At 47.7% G+C, this 18,575-nt stretch overlaps 1 protein-coding gene across 2 annotated transcripts in view; it reads left to right on the forward strand.

Annotated features, from left to right (window-relative positions):
- Positions 1 to 15,896, forward strand: part of FAM193A (family with sequence similarity 193 member A) — a 113,213-nt gene extending 97,317 nt beyond the window's left edge. For both annotated transcript variants that reach the window (XM_074320347.1, XM_074320354.1), the window contains exons 20-21: positions 10,330 to 10,411; positions 15,155 to 15,896. In XM_074320347.1, coding sequence (XP_074176448.1) covers positions 10,330 to 10,411; positions 15,155 to 15,248 — 176 coding nt within the window. In that variant the 3' untranslated portion in view covers positions 15,249 to 15,896. The remainder of the gene's footprint in view (positions 1 to 10,329; positions 10,412 to 15,154) is intronic.
- The last annotated feature ends 2,679 nt before the right edge of the window (positions 15,897 to 18,575 follow it).

Below are 18,575 nucleotides of genomic sequence, written 5' to 3' on the forward strand. Positions count from 1 at the left end.
AGAGATGAGAAAGCCAGGCTGATGTCCCCTCAGGTTGTCCCTCCTGTAGATTCATCCTGTCCCCGCTTGCTGCTTTGGGGCCTTTCCCCAACAAGGAGGGACAGTGAGCCGATTTTGTTATTTTGAAATACTTTTAGATTTCCCAAAACTGCCAAAGTGTCCAAAGAATTCCTGTCACACACATTCCCCCAGTTGGCTTGCTGCCACATTTGCTTTCTCATTCTCTCGCCCTCTGCTGTTTTTCTGACCCAAACGAGAGTGCTTTCAGACGTGATGCCCCTCTACCCTGGAACACTTCGGTGTGTATTTCCTCAAAAATAGGGAACTCCTTCTAAAACAGTACAATTATCAAAAGCAAGAAATTACCACGATACAGTATCGTTGTCTAATTATAGACCTTGCTCTTCTCCAGTTAATATCCTTGAGTGAGAAAAAACTTAGTGTTGTTTCTCCTGACCCAGGATCATGTGTCATTTCTCTAATTTCCTTTCATGGGATCAGTTCCTGTTTTGCATGAACTTGACATTTCTAACGAGCACAGCCATTTAGTTTTTAGGGTAATTTTCATTAGGTTTGTGTGCAAGGAGACTGTGTGTTTCTGGCAGTGCTGCCATGGCAGTGGTGGCCCTTGTGCACGCGTGCCAACAGGAGGGCGTAACGTGTGCTGGTGTCATCGCTGGGCCTTGGGCTCAGTAGGTGGCTGCCCAGTGCCTCCACTGTCAAGCTAACACATACGTGTCTTACGGGGAGACGAATCTTGTTTTTTCTCAGACATTCACTTGCTAGTTTTAGCATCCATTGACGATTCTCGCCCGAAGTGGCTCACTGTGTTGTCTGCCAAATAGTGATTTTTCTGTTATTCCTTCTACATTTCTTCATTAGCATTCTGCTATCACGAGAGCTTTCCTTCTCTCCATGAATTCTTTTCGTTCGTGTGGCTATTTATGTCAGGGTGGATTCTTGGATCCTCAGTCTGTGCTATAGATTACAATCCTATGCTAGCTACCCATTTCCTGTGACTCCGTCCGCGGCCCCTTGACCTCATGACTCTTGGAGCACTGTCATGCTTCCCAGGCTCATCTTGAACTTTCCCCACCGCAGCCCGAACCAGCCTGTTTCCAAGGAGCCCTGATTCTTTTCAGTGCAGAGTGGCACTTAGAAACCCAGGCCTGGCTGCTGCTGGTGGGTCAGTGCTTCTAGGCCCTTGCCGTCGACAGAGCCGGGGAGGGAGGTGGGGGTGAGTCTATTTCTGTTTACATTTCTGTAGTGAAAGCCACGAGCTCGCTCTGATGGCTCCAGTGCCTCCCCCTCCGTGCCGCCCCCATCCACTACGACTCCCACATTCACTACGCCCTTCTCAGACCCCGGACCGTGTTCGCTGACTCGTTCAGTCGTGGGATGCACGTCCATACTCTCAGAACCGCTCACCCTCTGCACCGTGAGAAACAGACAGTGAGCTTGTTCTCAGTGTGTTCACGGTCCCTCTGCCTTTAGCCGGTGGGTGCCTGGGGTTAGTCGTTCCCTGGAGTGCACGTTGCTATAGTTCAGTGCCATGCAGTGACAGTCACTCGTTGAAATGCAGTGGGTCCCTTTGTTTGCATTCCAGTTTGTTTTATTTCTCTTCCCAATCCGAGTTTTCATCCGTCTCATTCCCTCCCACTTCCTATAGGTAACTACGCAGTTTCTAATTTGCTTTCCTTTTTACACAGAGGGTAGCAGACTAAAGACACTCTTTGCTGTGTTGCCCACTCAGTATGTTCTGGAAGTCAGCTCGTCCTCACTGTCTTCACAGCTGCGTAGCGCTCCATCTGAAGCGTGCTGTGGTCTGCCAGTCTGCTGTGCACGGCGTGTCAGTTGCGCCAGTGCTTGTCGCCACACACGGTGCCGCAGGAAACACTCTTGTGCGTGTGTTTTCCTGTTTGGAAGTGTTTCTTCAGAGCAATTTTCCAGAAGAGGGATGCTGGGTCAGAGGGAACTGCCGACAGCGTTTTGCTAGATATCACCGAGTTGCGCACACCGTCCATTGCGTTCCCACCACGTGCCTGGTTCCCACAGCCTGGCCAACAGGGTCTCAGGCTCTGTACCGTGAGCCAGTCCATTGCTCGAAATTGGGCTACAGTGTACTGTTCATTTGTGTTTTTCTCCAATTATGGTGAGGCCTTTTTTTTTTCTGTTTATTAGTGATGCATTCTCAGGGAAGAGAACGGGCCTAGCCGAGGTGAGAGAGAGGGAGAGGGAGAGAGAAAGAGAGAATGCGAGAGCTGGTGCAAAAAAAAGCAGTGAAATCATATTTTTAAGGGCTATTTGCATATCTTTTTTGTGATTTTTCTATTCATATCTTTTTCTCATTTTTACTGTTTTTCTTCCATGTTTAGGAGTCCTGTATATACTAGAGATATTACCCTTCTAACTGCATTACAGTTTCCCAGGTCATAGGTTGTGTTCTGACTGTGTTTATGATGCTTTTTAGCCATGCAGAAGTTCGTTTTGTTTTTGCTGTTTTTAATTTTCTATAGCCCGTCCATGTTTTATTGCCTCTGGATTTTAAATAATTGTTATAAAGCTTTACTCTAACGCTAAAGTTAAAGAATGTGTCCATGTTTTCTTCTAGTGTTTGTGTGGTTTTACTTTTGTCATTTAGCTCACACATTTGGAGTTTATTCTTGTGTATCTGTGAGGCATAGATCCAATTTTATCTTTTTCCAAATGGTTAGTCAGTTGTCCCCGCACCAGCTATTGAAAAGTTCATCTTGCTTTAGTGATTCAAGGTACCACCTTTTTTACACTAAATGTCCATGTGAACGTGGGTCAGAATTTCTGCTCTTTTCCTGTTTGTTTATTCATGTACTATTATTGCATTAGAGGATCTGTACAAGGTGTGATCAAACGATATGGTGAATGTTTAAATTTAAAAAAAAAATGTATTACAGTAAAAAGACACATTGCCATTAATGCCCCTCAAAATACTCCCCCTCGCTTTGAACACACTTATCCCATCGTCCTTGCCCCTTTCTGAAGCAGTTCTGGAAGTCCTCTTTCGTGAGTGTCTTTAGTTGCGCTGTTGTGGCTGCCTCAATGTCCTGAATCAATTCAAAATGTTTACCTTTCATGGTCATTTTGACTTTGGGGAAGAGCCAGAAGTCACACAGTGCCAAATCCAGTGAATAAAGTGGATGAGGACACACCATAATATTTTTATTGAACAGAAATTGCCGTACCAGAAGTGATGTATTAGACGGAACCTTTCCGCTGTGATCACAAACTACAGTGAATACTGCTGCCGAGTGCCATCCAATGGAAAGGCAGGGATCTTCAATACAGGAAGTGGCATGTCGAAACTTAGTAACAGTGTGTGACAAGTTTCAACTTGTTCAGTGCAGTCAGTAGGGTGTGAGCTACGGTTGAGAGAAGGTGTGTTTTAAAGTGCCATAAATCATCCTCCATCATGACAATATTCCATGTCACACATGCGTCGGGTACGGCAATTTCTGTCAAGTAAAACCATTATAGTGTGTCCTCATCCACTTATTTACTGGACCTGGCACCGTGCGATTTCTGGCTCTTCCCCAAAGTCAAAATGATTCAGGGCATCAAGGCAGATAGGACAGCACAACGAAGGACTTCCAGAACTGCTTCAGAAAATGGCAGGAACGATAGGATAAGTGTGTTCAAAGTAAGGGGGAGTATTTTGAAAGGGATTAATGGCAATGTGTCTTTTACTGTAATAAATTTTTTTTTATTTAAATTTTCACCGTATTGTTTGATTACACCTCATTATGTTTCAATGACTCAGAGGGCTATTCTCTATGCATAGCTTTTCATTTTCAGTGTTTTCCCAGTTCTTTCATGTTTGTGTGTCCATGTGAACTTAGTTCAGCATGTCTGGCCCCATAAAAAAGCTTATTGGTGTCTTTATTGGGATTGCATTAAATTAATAAATTTATTAGGGAGAATCAGTATCTTTATGACGTTGATCACCCCTCCCAAGAGCAAGGGGTATTTTTCCATTTATTCAAGTCTACTTTAGTGTAGATACACTTCTGGGGATATTTAAATTTTTCTCATAGGTTTTTCACCTTATTGAGCTTATTCCTAAGTATTTAAATCTTCCTTCTTCTTAATTATAATGGCAGAAGACTGCCAATATGTCTTCTAACTCTGCGCTTTCCAGTACACTAGCCACTAGTCACATGTCACTGTTGAGCACTTGAAACGTGGCCTGTCCAAATTGAGGAGTGTTGTACATGTAAAATGTACACCACATTTGGGAAACCTAGTATGAAGCAGAAGAATGTAAAATATCTGAACATGATTTTTTATGCTGATTACATGTTAAAATGATGAAATTTGGGACATTTAAGTGAAATATATGTTACTAAAATTAATGACACTTGTTTCTTTTTGATTTTTTTTTTAAGGTTTTATTGGGGAAGGGGAACAGGACTTTATTGGGGAACAGTGTATACTTCCAGGACTTTTTTCCAAGTCAAGTTGTTGTCCTTTCAATCTTAGTTGTGGAGGGTGCTGTTCAGCTTCAAGTTGTTGTCCTTTCAATCTTAGCCATCTGGGAGCCCAGCGGCAGCTAAGCTCAAGGTGCCATGTTCAATTTTAGTTGCAGGGGGCGGAGCCCACCATCCCTTGCGGGAGTCGAGAAATTGAACTGGCAACCTTGTGTTTGAGAGGACGCACTCCAACCAACAACTGAGCCATCTGGGAGGCAGCTCAGCTCAAGGTGCCGTGTTCAATCTTAGTTGCAGGGGACAGAGCCCACCATCCCTTCTGGGACTCGAGGAATTGAACTGACAGCCTTGTGGTTGAGAGCCCACTGGCCCATGTGGGCATTGAACCGGCAGCCTTCGGAGTTAGGAGCATGGAGCTCTAACCGCCTGAGCCACCGGGCCGGCCCCTCTTTTTGATTTTTTTATATGGCTACTAGAAAATCTTCAATTACGTATGTGGCTCACATTGTTTCTGTTGGACAGTGCTCCTCTAACTGGTTATTTGACATAGAAAAGCTATTGGTTTCTATAAGTAACTTTTTATCTTCTACCTGATTGAGTTACCGTTTGGGCCTTACTGTTGATTTGCTAGGGTTTTTCAGGTATTTTATCATATTTCTGCAAGTAGGGAAAGCTTAATTTTTCTAATTTTTTTTTCCCCCTTCTTCCACCTCCCCCCCCCACACACACTCCGGTTCAAGCCGTTGTTTCTCAGTCTAGTTGTGTAGGACGCAGCTCCCTGGCCCACGCTGGTATTATGAGCCCTGCGCTCCCCCGGCTGAGGCAGTCAGTCACTGGTCTTCGGTCGGATGCTCACAGCAGCTCACGGCAGCTCTCGCCAGCTGCCGGCCACTCACGATGGCTGCTGGCCACTCATGGCAGCACACAGCAGCTCACGGTAGCCCACAGCAGCTCACACTGGCTGCCAGCCACTCACGCTATCCACTGGCCGCTCCTGGCGGCACATGGCAGCGCACAGCAGCCCATGGCAGCACATGCCAATCTCCGGCTGCTAACGGCAGCCCAGCTCCGGGGAGAGCTATTGTTCACAATCTTAGCTGTAGAGGGCGCAGCTCACTGGCCCATGTGGGCATCAAACCGGCGACCTCGGCGTTAGGAGCACGGTGCTCCAACCACCTGAGCCACCGGGCCAGCCCAACTTTTCAAATTCTTATGCCTCTTAATTGTTTTGTCTTGCTTTATTGCATCATTTTTTATCTTAACAGAAAAGTCTGGTGTTTCCACACAAGTAAGATTCTAGCTTTAGGTTACAGTTTATTTATTTTATCATGTTAAGAAAATATCCAGTGTTTCCTACTTTTCTTGAGTGTTTTTATCAGGAATGGGGGTGAATTTTGTCAAAGATTTTCTAGCATCTGTGGAGAGAAATACTTTTCTTCCTAGACTTACTACATTACTGGATTTTCTAATATTAAACCAACCTTGGATTCCTGGAATAAAGCCACTTGCTTGTAATGTTTTATATTCTTTGGTTTGGGGTTCTGTTTGCTATTACTTTATTTAATTTCACATTAATATTCATGAGATATGGCTCGATGACTTTTTTTTTTCCTGCTCTCTACATTAGCTTTGGGTATTATATACTTCATAAAGAATTAGGAAGGTTTTTCATTTTCAGTGTCCTAGAACAAATTCAGTCTGCATTGGGACTATCTACCGTGTTTTCCCGAAAATAAACTCTAGCCGGACAATCTTATTAAGACCAGAAATGGTATGATATGATACGATATAATATGATACCAGGTCTTATATTAATTTTTGCTCCAAAAGACGCATTAGAGCTGATTGTCTGGCTAGATCTTATTTTCGGGGAAACACGGTAGGCTTTAAAGGTTTGATGGAAATCTGTACAGCCCTCTGGGCCTGGTGCTTTTTTGTGAGGTAGTGCCTTGATAATATTGTCTTTCCTCTATGGAAATTGTCTATTTAGTATTTCTGTCTCTAATGAGGTTAATTTTGGTAAACTGTATTTCCATAGTAAATTACCCTTTCAGTTAGATTTTCCAGTTTATTTACATAGATGGCTGCAAGATACATAGTTTTGTTTGTTTTGTTTTTCTTATTGAGGAATATTGGGGAACACTGTGTTTTCCAGGACCCATCAGCTCCAAGTCAAGTCGTCGTTTTTACTTTAGCTGTGGAGGGCGCAGCTCACTGGCCCATGTGGGATTCGAGCCAGTGACATTGGTGTTATGAGCACTGTGCTCTAACCAAATGAGACAACCGGCCACCCTGGTACATAGTTTTTTGAAAAATTCTTTTCAATGTTTTTTTTCTCTTGTCAGTTTTTATTTTGTGTATTTGTGCTTTTTCCCTATTCTGTTTGATTCAGTTAATAGTTTGTCTATTTTACTAACATTTCTAAGAAACCAGGCCCTTGATTTATTAATGAGATTTATTGCTCTTTCCTCTACCTCATTAATTTCTGCTTTTATCTTTTTCTTCCTGTGCATTCTTTTGTTTTACTTTGTCCATTTTCTAATCTTTTTTGATTTGGGAATTTAGTTCCTTTGTTTTCATTCCTCCATTTTTATTGATCAGGGTGTTTAGCACCTTGAATTTTCCTCTGGTCATTCCTTTAACTATATCCCATAGTGTCTGATAATGTCTTTTTTTTTTTTTTCCTTTTTTTTCTTTTTTTTTTTTTGATTCAGTGATTTCCAAGTGATTTTTTTTCCTTTTCACCCAGTAGTTTAATAGGTGGCTTTTAGGTTTCCAGGTGGGAGCCTTTTTTATGTTAATAGTTTCTAGGGTTTTTTAGCTTTATTGTGATCAGAGAGTGTTGTTAGTAGTATTTCTGCTTCATGAAACTTACTGATAATTTCTTTGCGACTGCTCCATGTGCACTTGAGATAAAAATCTTTTTCTCTTATCATGGTGTAAAATTAATATATATGCGTGTACACACACACACACACACACACACACCCTGAGGGTGCCAAAAAAGAAATGTATGCAAGTGAACACTGGTCAACGTTGCTCAAGCAGTGGTTCACCTTCATCAGAAGTGTCTGGATGCTGATGGGAACCGCTTTGAGCGCCTCTTGTAATTGCAGAAGTCAAACGTGACTTGTGTTCATCTTCTGTTATCGCTGTATATTGAGTATTACAGTCTTAATCGTTTTTTTCCTTTTTTAAAATGTGTATACATTTTTTTGGCACCCTTTGTATATCTCTGTGATATATTGATGAAAATTAGGTTTAGGTCTTTTGTATCCTTGTTTTTGTCCTCTTGACCTGTTTTCTGTTATTTATTATTGATGAGTTTCTATGTTCTCCTGCATCTCCTGTACTTTTGCTTTATAAAGGTAGTTTCCGTGTCATTTGGTGCATATTCCTATCGGTAATACCTTCTTAATGAATTGCTGCTTTTAGGATTTAAAAAATGTCCTTTTTGTCGTGCTTCTGGCCTGAATTCTGCTTTATCTAAGATGGCGATTGCTGCCCCTTCTCTCTCGTTTCTCTTTGCCTAGTGGGGCACCTTTGTCCTCATTCTTTCATTTCTAGCCTTTCTGAGTCACTTTGTTTTCAGTCATTCTCTGGGTGCAGCATAGCCCCTGAGTCTTGCTTTGTGTGAGTCCATCTGAAAAGCTTCTTATAGACGAGTTATGCCCACTGCCATTTACGGATGTAACTATATGGTTGGTCTTAACCCTGACATGACTTTACAATTACTGAGTGTATTTGCTGATTCCTTCTCTATGTGGTGTGTTTTCTTCACTCTTTTATTTCTAAAAATCTTTGGCATTTGATTTTTTGTCCTTATGCATTGCTCCCCACTTACACCTTTCTTGCCCCATCTGGGTTTCCTGCTTACCCTCTCGCAGCAGCTTTAGGTGAGGTCCTCTTGCCCACTTACTTCCTGGATAACAGTCAATGAGCTAATTCCATTCTTTCTACTTTCCTCTTTCCCTGTCCCTTCTCTTCCCGGTTTTCAGCTGCCTTTTTTCTGCTTTGTGAGGACACACAATATGCATAGGTCCACAGTTAAGTACGTGAAACACTCACGTTGGTCCTCCTGCTGAGCTGCCCCTCGTCTCCTGGTGCATGGACACACCTGCGGCACGTGTCCGCAAGTAGGTGCAGGCATAGTATTCTCTGAGCTCTGGCGAAGGAGCCGTTTCCTACCATCTTGACAGTGAACAGACAGCCAGATTCTTAGGTCAGACTTTTGCCCGCTTTAGTTAATGTAGTTTTGTTGTGAAAAATGTTTTCCTGATACTGAATCTGATTATAGTTCTGTCTCATTTTTTTTCTTATACCAAGCTTTAATACCGATTATCAGTTCTAATCAGAAACAAAGGAATATTGAAGACTGCTTTATTATGACAGCATTTCCAGCAGACCTGCCTGCTCTGTTGGCCTTTGTAGTTATTCCTCTTGTAGAACTATTGTGGAATGGCTGTGGAGACTGTGCTTTCTTGGGCCCCTTGACATCAGTAAACACACCTGTGCACCTCGCCCTGCCTTGTCAGGGCCGCATTGAGCAGACAGCAGTCGAGGCCCCAGCGGAATAGCCTTAGTGATGGGCTGCGGTCAGACGTGTCATCAGGATGACCCCGTGCAGGCAGATTGAGCAAGTGGGACAACCAAGGAGCCTGGCTGGGAGGTGGCAGCGGCCAGCACTGAAGCAGTAGCAGTGGGTTGGGGGCATTCAGGAAGAACTTGCCAGAACGTGCTATCCTGTTGGAAGGTATGACTTGAGGGTGGGGAAGGGAGGTGGGGAAGGTCATTTCTAGGTCACTGTCAGGAAAGGCTCCAGCTTGCAGCCAATCACAAGGGTACAGTTTGGCCTGTGTTGGGAGGTCAGCTGCCTGCAAGGTGGAGGTCCGGAGCAGAAGAGGTCCAAGGCAGGGCTGGAGGTGTGGTGGTGTTGGTGTCCAGGTGTAGCTGAACCCACAGGGATACGGTGGAGGGAGGGAGGGCTGGGTGCAGAGGTGTGGGTGGCTGGGAGGGGCCGTGGTCATGTGGGTGAGCACGTGCTCAGGATGGACGCTCTGGGGTGAAGCCACCAGGGACAGTAGCTGCCATTCCGCAGGCGCAGCCTGGATGCTGCTGCTGTGGGAATGAATATCACAGTGACAGGAAGAAAGGGGTTCTCTGTCTATTAAAGATTCCGAACACTGCCCATGCTGCGGTCTGCAGGGACGAGACGTGCCTGCAGCAGAGCGGCGGTGGTCTCTTCCCTTGATGGGGCCGTGTTGTGCCGGAGGCTCAGACATGGTGTCATCCTCAGTCGGCGGCCCCCTACTCCTCCTGTCTTCAGAGAGGGTTATGGAAATGCAAAGTCAAGTACAGCCTTGCTTTTTTATTAAACAGCCTGAAAAGTTTGGGATGCAGTCTCTGGGATGCTGCACATACAAAGTGAATGCCCCGGAGAGCCGTCTTCCCGTAGACATTGCTACCTGGGTCCTGGGTGCAATCATGTCCTCTTACTATGAGGGCACCTGAAGGGACAGCGCTGTCCTCGTGGGCCTGCCTTCTGGCAGCTTCTGTTGACCACTGTGGCCCCACTCCCTCCCTGCTTCCTCCAGCACTGGGGAACCAGGCGCCAGCAAATGGGCCTCTTCCCAGGGGACCTGAAGCATTGGCTGCTTTGCTCAGAAAACATGTGATTCCATCATGGCCGCATTGGACCTGGGTGTTCACACGCACATGAGAGAGCTGCCCGCCTTTGGCCATTTGCCAAACCTCATTTGAGTAAAAGTTCAGTTTGTGAGGTTGCCGAAGTGAAGTGCAGCCGAAGTGCTGTCCCGGTCAGATGGCCAGCTCTTGTAATTTGACGGGCCTCTTTCCTTTCATTTTACAGATGATGTCTTTCTGCCTAAAGATATCGACCTAGACAGTGTGGACATGGATGAGACGGAGAGGGAAGTGGAATATTTCAAAAGGTAAATGTTAGGACTATGGTTGAAATAATGATGGTTTCATGGTTACTGTACGTGACCCTCCTGTAGCACTGGCAGTTGTGTGGACAGCAGTTCTAGCAACTAGCCAAACAGCCTGGCCACTTAGTAGCATGTGAAGGCCTGCCACACCCCTACCCTTCTCACTCATACACACTCGTTCTCTTCTCTCCCCCGCCTCATGTGTGCGAAGACTAGTTGATGACAGTGGTTCTCACAGTCGTCCTGGACCAGCAGCATAGCCTGCGATCGGGCCACTCCCCACACCCGCTGAAGCAGACTCTAGGGAGCGACCCAACGTCTGCATTTTTGCAAGCCTCCCAGGGGGTCCTGATGTTAGAACACACTGATACGGCATGCTTTAAAGGAGAAAAGTAACATTTTAGATATTTGCTCAATTTTCCTAATAAGCAGACTTTATTAGTACTATGTTCGATAATATTTATCTACTATGAATTACGGCAAAAATGATTTATTTTAAAATTCCTTTCTTTGGAAATACTTTAACTTCTTTGTTTCAAATGATACAGCAGTTAGTTTGCAATGCAAAAGTCATTAACTTATATCTGAAATACTGCGAAATTCTAAATGTTGCTGGAAATTATATATATTATATCATTTATGTGTGTGTGTGTGTGTATATAATATATATATATATTATTTCAGCAGATATAGTCAAGCATTTTACCATACCTACTTTGGGCATATTTGAAATTTTCCATAATAACGAGGGTTTCTTTAATTTTGTGAATATATATAAGTAAAAAGGAGCACATAAGTACAGACACGGTAGTTTAAACTTTAATTAAGACAATATGGGGAACAACTTCACAACATTTAATTTAAAAACTTAAATAAAATACAAAATTAACCAATAAAAAAAAGTCTGAATTGTTCAGTAACTGTTAAAGAAATTAAAGCAGTAGCTACAAGTCTTCCCAATGAGAAAACTACATCCTGACAGTTTTACAGAGAATTCTCCCTTAATTTCACACACCAGGTTATCCAGTCTTGTGCACAGACGCTAACAGAGAATTGAAAGGAGAGACTGAAGCACAAGAGAGTACCCCCCACTTTGTCTTATGAGAGAAGTAAAATTTTGATACCAAAATCTGCCAAACACAATCCCAGGAAAGATGAAGTTACAGATTTGTTTCTCTCATGAATATTAGATGTAAAAGTCATTGAGAAAATTCTCACATTCCAAATCTAACAGTGTATTTTAAAAAGCAATATATGGCCAAACTGGGTTATCCTGGGAATGAATGCAAGGACTGTTTAATATTAGGAAATCCACAAGTGCTCTTTGCTACATTAGCGTATTAAAGAAGAGCCATTTCTTTCCAGTGGGTTCAGAAAAAACATTTGATAAAATCTTAGTACCCATTTATAATTTAAAAAAGAAAAATAGTGAAGTAGCAACAGAAGGCAATACCCTTAACCTGAGAAGGGGATTTGCCAAGAGAGAGAAGAGGAATCCACAAGAAACATTTTCCAGAATGGGAAAGGTATGGAAGCCCATGCGAAACAAAAATGCTCTCTAGCACCACTTCTGTTCAGCGTTCAATTCTAGTTCCCAGCAAAAAGACAAGAAATTAAAGGCTTAAAGAGTGGAAAGGAAGAAATAAATTTCCCCTGTACAGGTGATCTAATTGTCTACACAGGAAATTACAAACGAACATGCAGGACAGTCTAGCAAGAGACTGGGTATAGGATCAGTATACAGAAATTACTTGTTTTTCTTTGCACCATCAATAATCCGAAAATCTAGTTTAAATCCAGACAGCATTTGTAATAGTATCAAAATCTATGTAGTATCATGAATAAATCTAAAGTTGCACAAGACTTGTGCACAGAAGACCATGAAACTTTACTGAACAACATTAAAGAATACCTAAATCCCAGAGATCCTATATTCATTGATAGGAAGAGTTAATATCATAAAGCTGTCAAGTTTCCCAAAACTTATCTGTAGGTGGAACACCCAAGAAGGGTTGTTTGGAACTTCAGTGTTTTCTACAACGCGTTGGAAATGACACCCTGGGATAGTCATACAGTGGATGTTACGTAGCAACAGAAAGGAGCAAATCAGAGCAACTGCACCACTGATGAATGTGAAACAAAAGTCATAGAGCGGAAGAATATATATAATACCCTATTTATATGAAGTTCAAAATAGGGAAACTAAAGAGCATTGGTAATATAATACCACTCAATTTAGCAGCTCCACTCCTGGGTGTCTGCCTGCCAGAGATGGGCATGCCCACAGATAGGCTCAGAGGTTCCCAGGAGTTTCATTTGTAACAGCCCCCAAGTGGGGACACCCCAGATGTGCACAACAGATGAACAGATACACTGTGCTCTGTCCTTCCCATGGACACTGCTCAGCTATGAAAAGCATTGTCGTCGGCCCAGGGCCAGGGCAGCAGGGAGATGTGGGGCTGTCAGGGTCGTGTGCTGTGCTTTACTGAGATGATGGCGTCCTGGGTGCCTGCGTTTGGTAGCACTAGGCGCTCACACTGACTGCAATTTAGTTTATATAAATTGTACCTAAATAAAGTGTATTTTAAGGAATTAAGTATATTGTTCAGTGACACATACAAGGTGTCAAGACTATAAAGAAAAGCAAGGAAATTATTAACATAAAAGGCCAGAATGGTGCTCACTTCTGAGGAGAGGAGGGAGGGCTGTAACTAAAGAAAACACTGTAGGCCCCTGGGTGCTGGTGCCACAATATTTGCTTTATAATTATTCTGTATATTACACATTTGTCTCATTCACCCTTCTGTATGTGTGTTACATTTGCCAACCACCCCCCCAAAAAAAAATCGTAAGGGATTGCTGAGCTTCCCCCAGAAGAACAAGGGGGCTCTTGTTCTGTGGTGGAGACTTAGGACGACGTGGTTATTAAAACATGGCGCTGCTGGTGCCGCACACGGAGCCCAGGACCAGACCTATGCAAACACTGAGCTGTGGTGTATAACAGAAGCCGGTTAGCAGGTCCCTGGCAACGAACGCATGTTTCTAAGTGGGGCCATGAGAGTTGTCATCTAGGCTTTGACATTGGATCAGTAAGCTGCCAGGAGGCCTCCTAGCTGGCCACCCGCGGGCAGGGCAGAGGGCAGGTGCTGTCCCCACCACTCCTGGGAGCACCAATTGCTCAGTCCACTTCGGAGAAGTGTGGTGGGTGGGATCTAGTCAAGTCGCAGTTATACAGCCCCATGACCCAGCAGTTCACGCCCGTGCTGGCGCTAGCAGGCTGAACCGCAAGCAGCCTCATCTGCCCGTCTGTCCCTGCAGTGTGGTGCGTCTTTCTAGCTGCGAATGTGAGCGCTGGCCTCACAACATGTTGGATGCAAGAAGCACTAAGGAGTCCAGTGTGCTCCGTCCCTCTGAGTCCAAAAAGGAGCACAGCACATGGGGGGGGGGGGGTGCTGGCGTAGGAGTTGGGGAACCACACGCCAGCACAGTGACTCCTGCTCGAAGGGAGAGCGGGTGCCCCAGCGTGCCAGTGCCAGCGCTCGTGGCCTGGGGTCAGTTGCCCGGGCTCTTGTGTTGTGGTTCCCTGTGTGGTTCCCTGTGTCACGTGTCCTGTACATGGTGCATGACATCGCCCACAGGTGACAACATGGAGGCCTGAAGGGAGGTGGCAGCCAGGGTGCAGGCAGAGCCAGGGCACACTGGGCCTGGGGCCCGGGCAGCAGCTTGGCCTCTGCGCCCTGTGCTGTGGGGTCAGCTGTCCGCTGCAGGCTGCAGCCGGGGCGCATGCACTTGCTGAGCGCCTGGCTGCTGTGCCGCGAAGGCCAGGGGCACACTTACGATCCTAGGTGACTGGGAGGCTGTTGCCAGCGTTCAGGGCAAGACAGCAGGGGCCGAGTGGGGGCTTCCAGCGGGTTTTGACTCAGAGTTTGACCAGTGGTGGCCAGAGAACGAGGATTTGGGTTGTGGCAGGTGGCACGGCCCTCCCTGTACCTGGACAGAGGCCCCGGGCAAGCAGCACACAGGCCTTGGCTGCACAATGGAACCCCAGTGTAAGCAAGCTGAGGGAGGTCACCTACCAGACAAGCGACAACCACGTTCAGGTCTAACTCAAATTACTGCTTCTCAGCTGAGAAGTTAGAGCTTCATAAATTAGGCAAGAGAAAGAAAATGCCCTTTCTTTTGTTCAACACAAAACTTGTCCATTGTTGCCTGGAAAGCCGGTGGCAACGTGTGGTCTTTTCAAAATGCGGCTCAGCGTGCTGTAGGTGCTCAGAGCTGGATGGGGAGGTTGCAGGCTGGAGGCCACCCCTGTGTGCTTGCCGCGCCCCCGAGGGTGGGGAGGGGGCGGGGCAGGCTTGCCGTCACCTGTGTCCCCATAAAAATTCTCGTTTCCAGTCACCCATTCATGAATGTATGGCTCAGTGAGGATTGGCTGGCTTCTCCAGGGCTCAGCACAGTAGGGCGGGCGGGAGGGCAGGCAGTGGTGGCAGCAGCCTGGTGGGGTTGGCCCAGCCCCCGCTTCTCAGCTGGGCTCACCAGAAACTTCCCTTGGGCAGCTCCCTGCAGAGCAAGTTGAGAAGGAAGACACAAAGCACCAGAGGACATTTGGGGCCCCGGCCAGTGTCCTGAAGGTGGGGACCCAGGGACAGCCATGTGGCAAAGTGTGAGTCCCTGCACTGAGCCCCCAAGGGTGACACCAGGTGGGGTGGACATTTCCCCGTGACTGTTTGGTGTTTTGTCTTTCAGATTCTGCTTGGATTCCGCCAGACAGACCCGACAAAGACTGTCCATCAACTGGTCCAATTTTAGCTTGAAAAAAGCCACCTTTGCTGCCCACTGAATGAGGACTGCCTAAAGAGGGACGCGTGTGCGCGGGAGGTGGGCCAGGCCCAGAGCCACCGTGCTCGCCCAGTGGTGCCAGGTGGGCCGCCGCACCTGAGCCCCAGACCAAGGACGTGTTGCTCGACCCACACCGCTAGCTCGTGTGCGTGTAGTCTGTGAGCCTGTGGTGTGGCTGTGCCATCGGACTGGAAGCTTGGCCCCCGTCAGGGCTTCCCCCACGCGGCCTCGCCTCAGAGGCCTGGGCCATGGCCAGAGATGAGTTCGCATCCTCCACGTGGCTGTCGCCTGTGCATCTCGCCCTGTCCTGTCATCTGTCCCCATCCACCGGGGCGTTGCCGTCACTCAGCTCCCACCCGGGCGGGCAGGCGGGCGGGGCAGGCTATCCGTTCTCCACAATCTACTGGTTAAGAGTGTCCACGTCGCGCTGTTTGTGTCTGACCCCCTGACTTGTAGCCAGCCTGTGTAAGACCCCTTGCAGAATGAGAGTTCCGAAACAAAAACCCACCCAGTACTCACCATCCAGTCTGTTAGAGTGTACGACTGTATTAACACGGAGGCCTGCCTGGCTACTTTTTTAACATATTGTTAAGTAATATTAAAATCATGTCTTTCTTTTTGAAAGATGGAATACATTAGTACAGCAGAAGACCTCGTCTGGTTGCTTTCTGCTGGGGCTGCTGGGCAGCATGGGCGGGGCAGCGGGTGGCTGTCTGCCAAGGGGGCCTGAGCCACCAACCCCGGAGCACCTCCCAGGTCATCCCAGGTGGCAGCTTAGGGTTCCTAGTGCCCTCACCGTCCTCGTGCTGTGGTCTCTCCAGGCCCCACGACAGAGTTCCACATCGCAAGGGTTTGGTGTCAGAGGTGGTAAGTGCTAAAGAAACAGCAGGGTGGGGCAGGGCGGCAGTTCCCTCAGAGTAACCGTAATCTGGGAAGGCCTCGGGGACAAAGGGACGTTGCATTCAAACCTGCCAGCTGAGGGAGGCAGAGTGGGGTTACATACGGCCTTGGAGGCAGGTACCACTCGTTGGGGGGGTTGTGAACTCTAATAAAACAATGAAAAGCTACACGTTAAGTTGGGTATAAATCGGGAGCAACGTGAGTAGTAGTGACAATGAAAAGGAATCCCACCGTGGGCCTTTCCTGGGAGCTCTGGAGGCCGTGTGCAGGTGCAGGCCAGCTTCCTCTTCCTAGACCTTCCATAGCTCCCAGCTCTGCCTGCTTCTGTGCACACCTGAAGGAGATGGCCTGGCCCTGAGGGAAGGGGCAACAGCGAGGGCCTGGCCCGGCCTCTGAAGTGTTCGCTCGGTTGGACCCCCAGGGCTTCCTGACGCATCGATGGGATGCAGGTAGGAGGAGAGGAGGCCTCAGAGCCTTTGGTCAGAGCACCGGGAGGAAGGGGCTGCCCGTCCTGGGGGCGGGCGCAGGGGCGGCTGGCCAGCACCAGCTGCAGCGTCTGGCATTTGGGGTTGCTGTTCATGGACAGAAGGCCCCGCCCAAGCCTGTGCGGCGAGTGTAGACAGGACAGGTCCGAGCCCCAGAGCCTGGTGCTGAGGGGGTCGGGGTGAGGGCAGCCCAGAGGTGCCTGGCTGGGAGCAGCCAGTCAGGACAGGCCCAGGGAGCCCTGAGGTGTCTGAACAGAACCCAGTGGAGCTGGTTTTCGGGGGCACAAAGGTGGGGCAGTAGCCACAGGAGTGCGAGGCCCAGAGGCTTGTTCTGTTTGTTTTCCTGGTGGGAGAAGAGCAGCACATCCCTTTGCTCCTCGGGTGATCCAGGAAAGGGAGAAACAGGCTGGGCTATGGCCGTGGCAGTGGTGTCCTCGAGAAGGGCAGAGAGCCCAGTGCAGTCCCTGGGACTGCAAGCCCAGGGCTGGGCCCCATCCCCTTCTGGCTGAAGCAGGGGCCCACTGGGCAGCAGAGCTGAGGAGCTAACGTGGGGAAGGGTCCCAGGTGGGGCCTGCTCTCGCCCAGGTCCTGGAGACCCTGCCCAGCCTCATTCTCCCCGAAGACCGCCCAGGCTGTGCTAGAGGCCGTGCCACCTCTGCACCTGTTTCTTCGTCTACCCCGTGGGGCCGTGTTGGCTGCTGAGAGGAACCACGGGGCCCCAGCTATGATTGGTAAGGGGGACCCCAGGTGACCCAGCACTGAGCGCCCGCCCCACACCACACCTGCCACCTTCCGCACCCCTGCTCGACCCAGCATGTGGCTCTGCCGCCTACACCTTGTTCCGTGTCTGCACACTTCCGCCCCGGGAATGCCCTTCCCCTGTCGTCCTGTAAACCGCCCGTCTGTCTGCAAGAGCCAGCCCGAAGATTCCCTTGGATCTGTCCTCGAGGGGGCGTCACTGGACTGTTTCCAGTTCTCAGGAACAAAAGGTGGATTTGGGCCCTGGAGGCTCAGGATCGAGTGGAGGAATAGAGGAGGGTGGAGGGTAGAGGGTGCCAGGACCCCTGGGGTCAGCCCCCTCGCTGTGGATGCAGGCAGGGTCCTCACACCATCGCGTTTGTAGGTGGGGAAATGGAAGCCAAGACGTGCCTGCAGGACGTCCGGCTCCAGTGCCAGGCTTCCTGGGGGGCCGCTCAGATCCCACTGGGGTAGTCCTGGAGGGACCTCACACAGATCGTGCTTGAGCGTCCCCTTTCCACAATCGTGGTAACCATGAGATGAAATACCGATAGCTAGAAAAGAAACACTAAAAATGTTCTTACACACTCATGCCATTCAGATAAAAATCACTGAAATGAATATTATGGGACCAGAAGGAATTGGGCAGCAGAGCCTGAAGAGCTCAGAAGGAATTACTGTTTCTTATATGTATACATATATACACACACACATATATATATGTATATATACGTTTTTTAAAGATTTTATTGGGGAAGGGGAACAGGACTTTATTGGGGAACAGTGTTACTTCCAGGACTTTTTTCCAAGTCAAGTTGTTGTCCTTTCAGTCTTAGTTGTGGAGGGCGCAGCTCAGTTCCAGGTACAGTTGCTGTTGCTAGTTGCAGGGGGCGCTGCCCACCATCCCTTGCGGGACTCAAGGAATTGAACTGGCAACCTTGTGGTTGAGAGCCCACTGGCCCATGTGGGAATCGAACCGGCGGCCTTCGGCGTTAGGAGCACGGAACTCCAACCGCATAGCCACCCGGCCGGTCCCCATGAATATATTTTTTAAAAGAAGAACACCTCAGCCCCCAGGTCACTGTTGAAACAAACAAAACCTCCAAGTCATCGCACAGAATGACAGCAGAAGTAACTTGAGTTCCGGGTCCTCATCTGGACCGTCCCAGGGGGTCAGTCCGTTTTGGACCCACTGTTGAAACAAG

This window comes from Rhinolophus sinicus, linkage group LG02 (genome assembly GCF_036562045.2).
Source record: "Rhinolophus sinicus isolate RSC01 linkage group LG02, ASM3656204v1, whole genome shotgun sequence".
Lineage (NCBI taxonomy): Eukaryota > Metazoa > Chordata > Mammalia > Chiroptera > Rhinolophidae > Rhinolophus > Rhinolophus sinicus.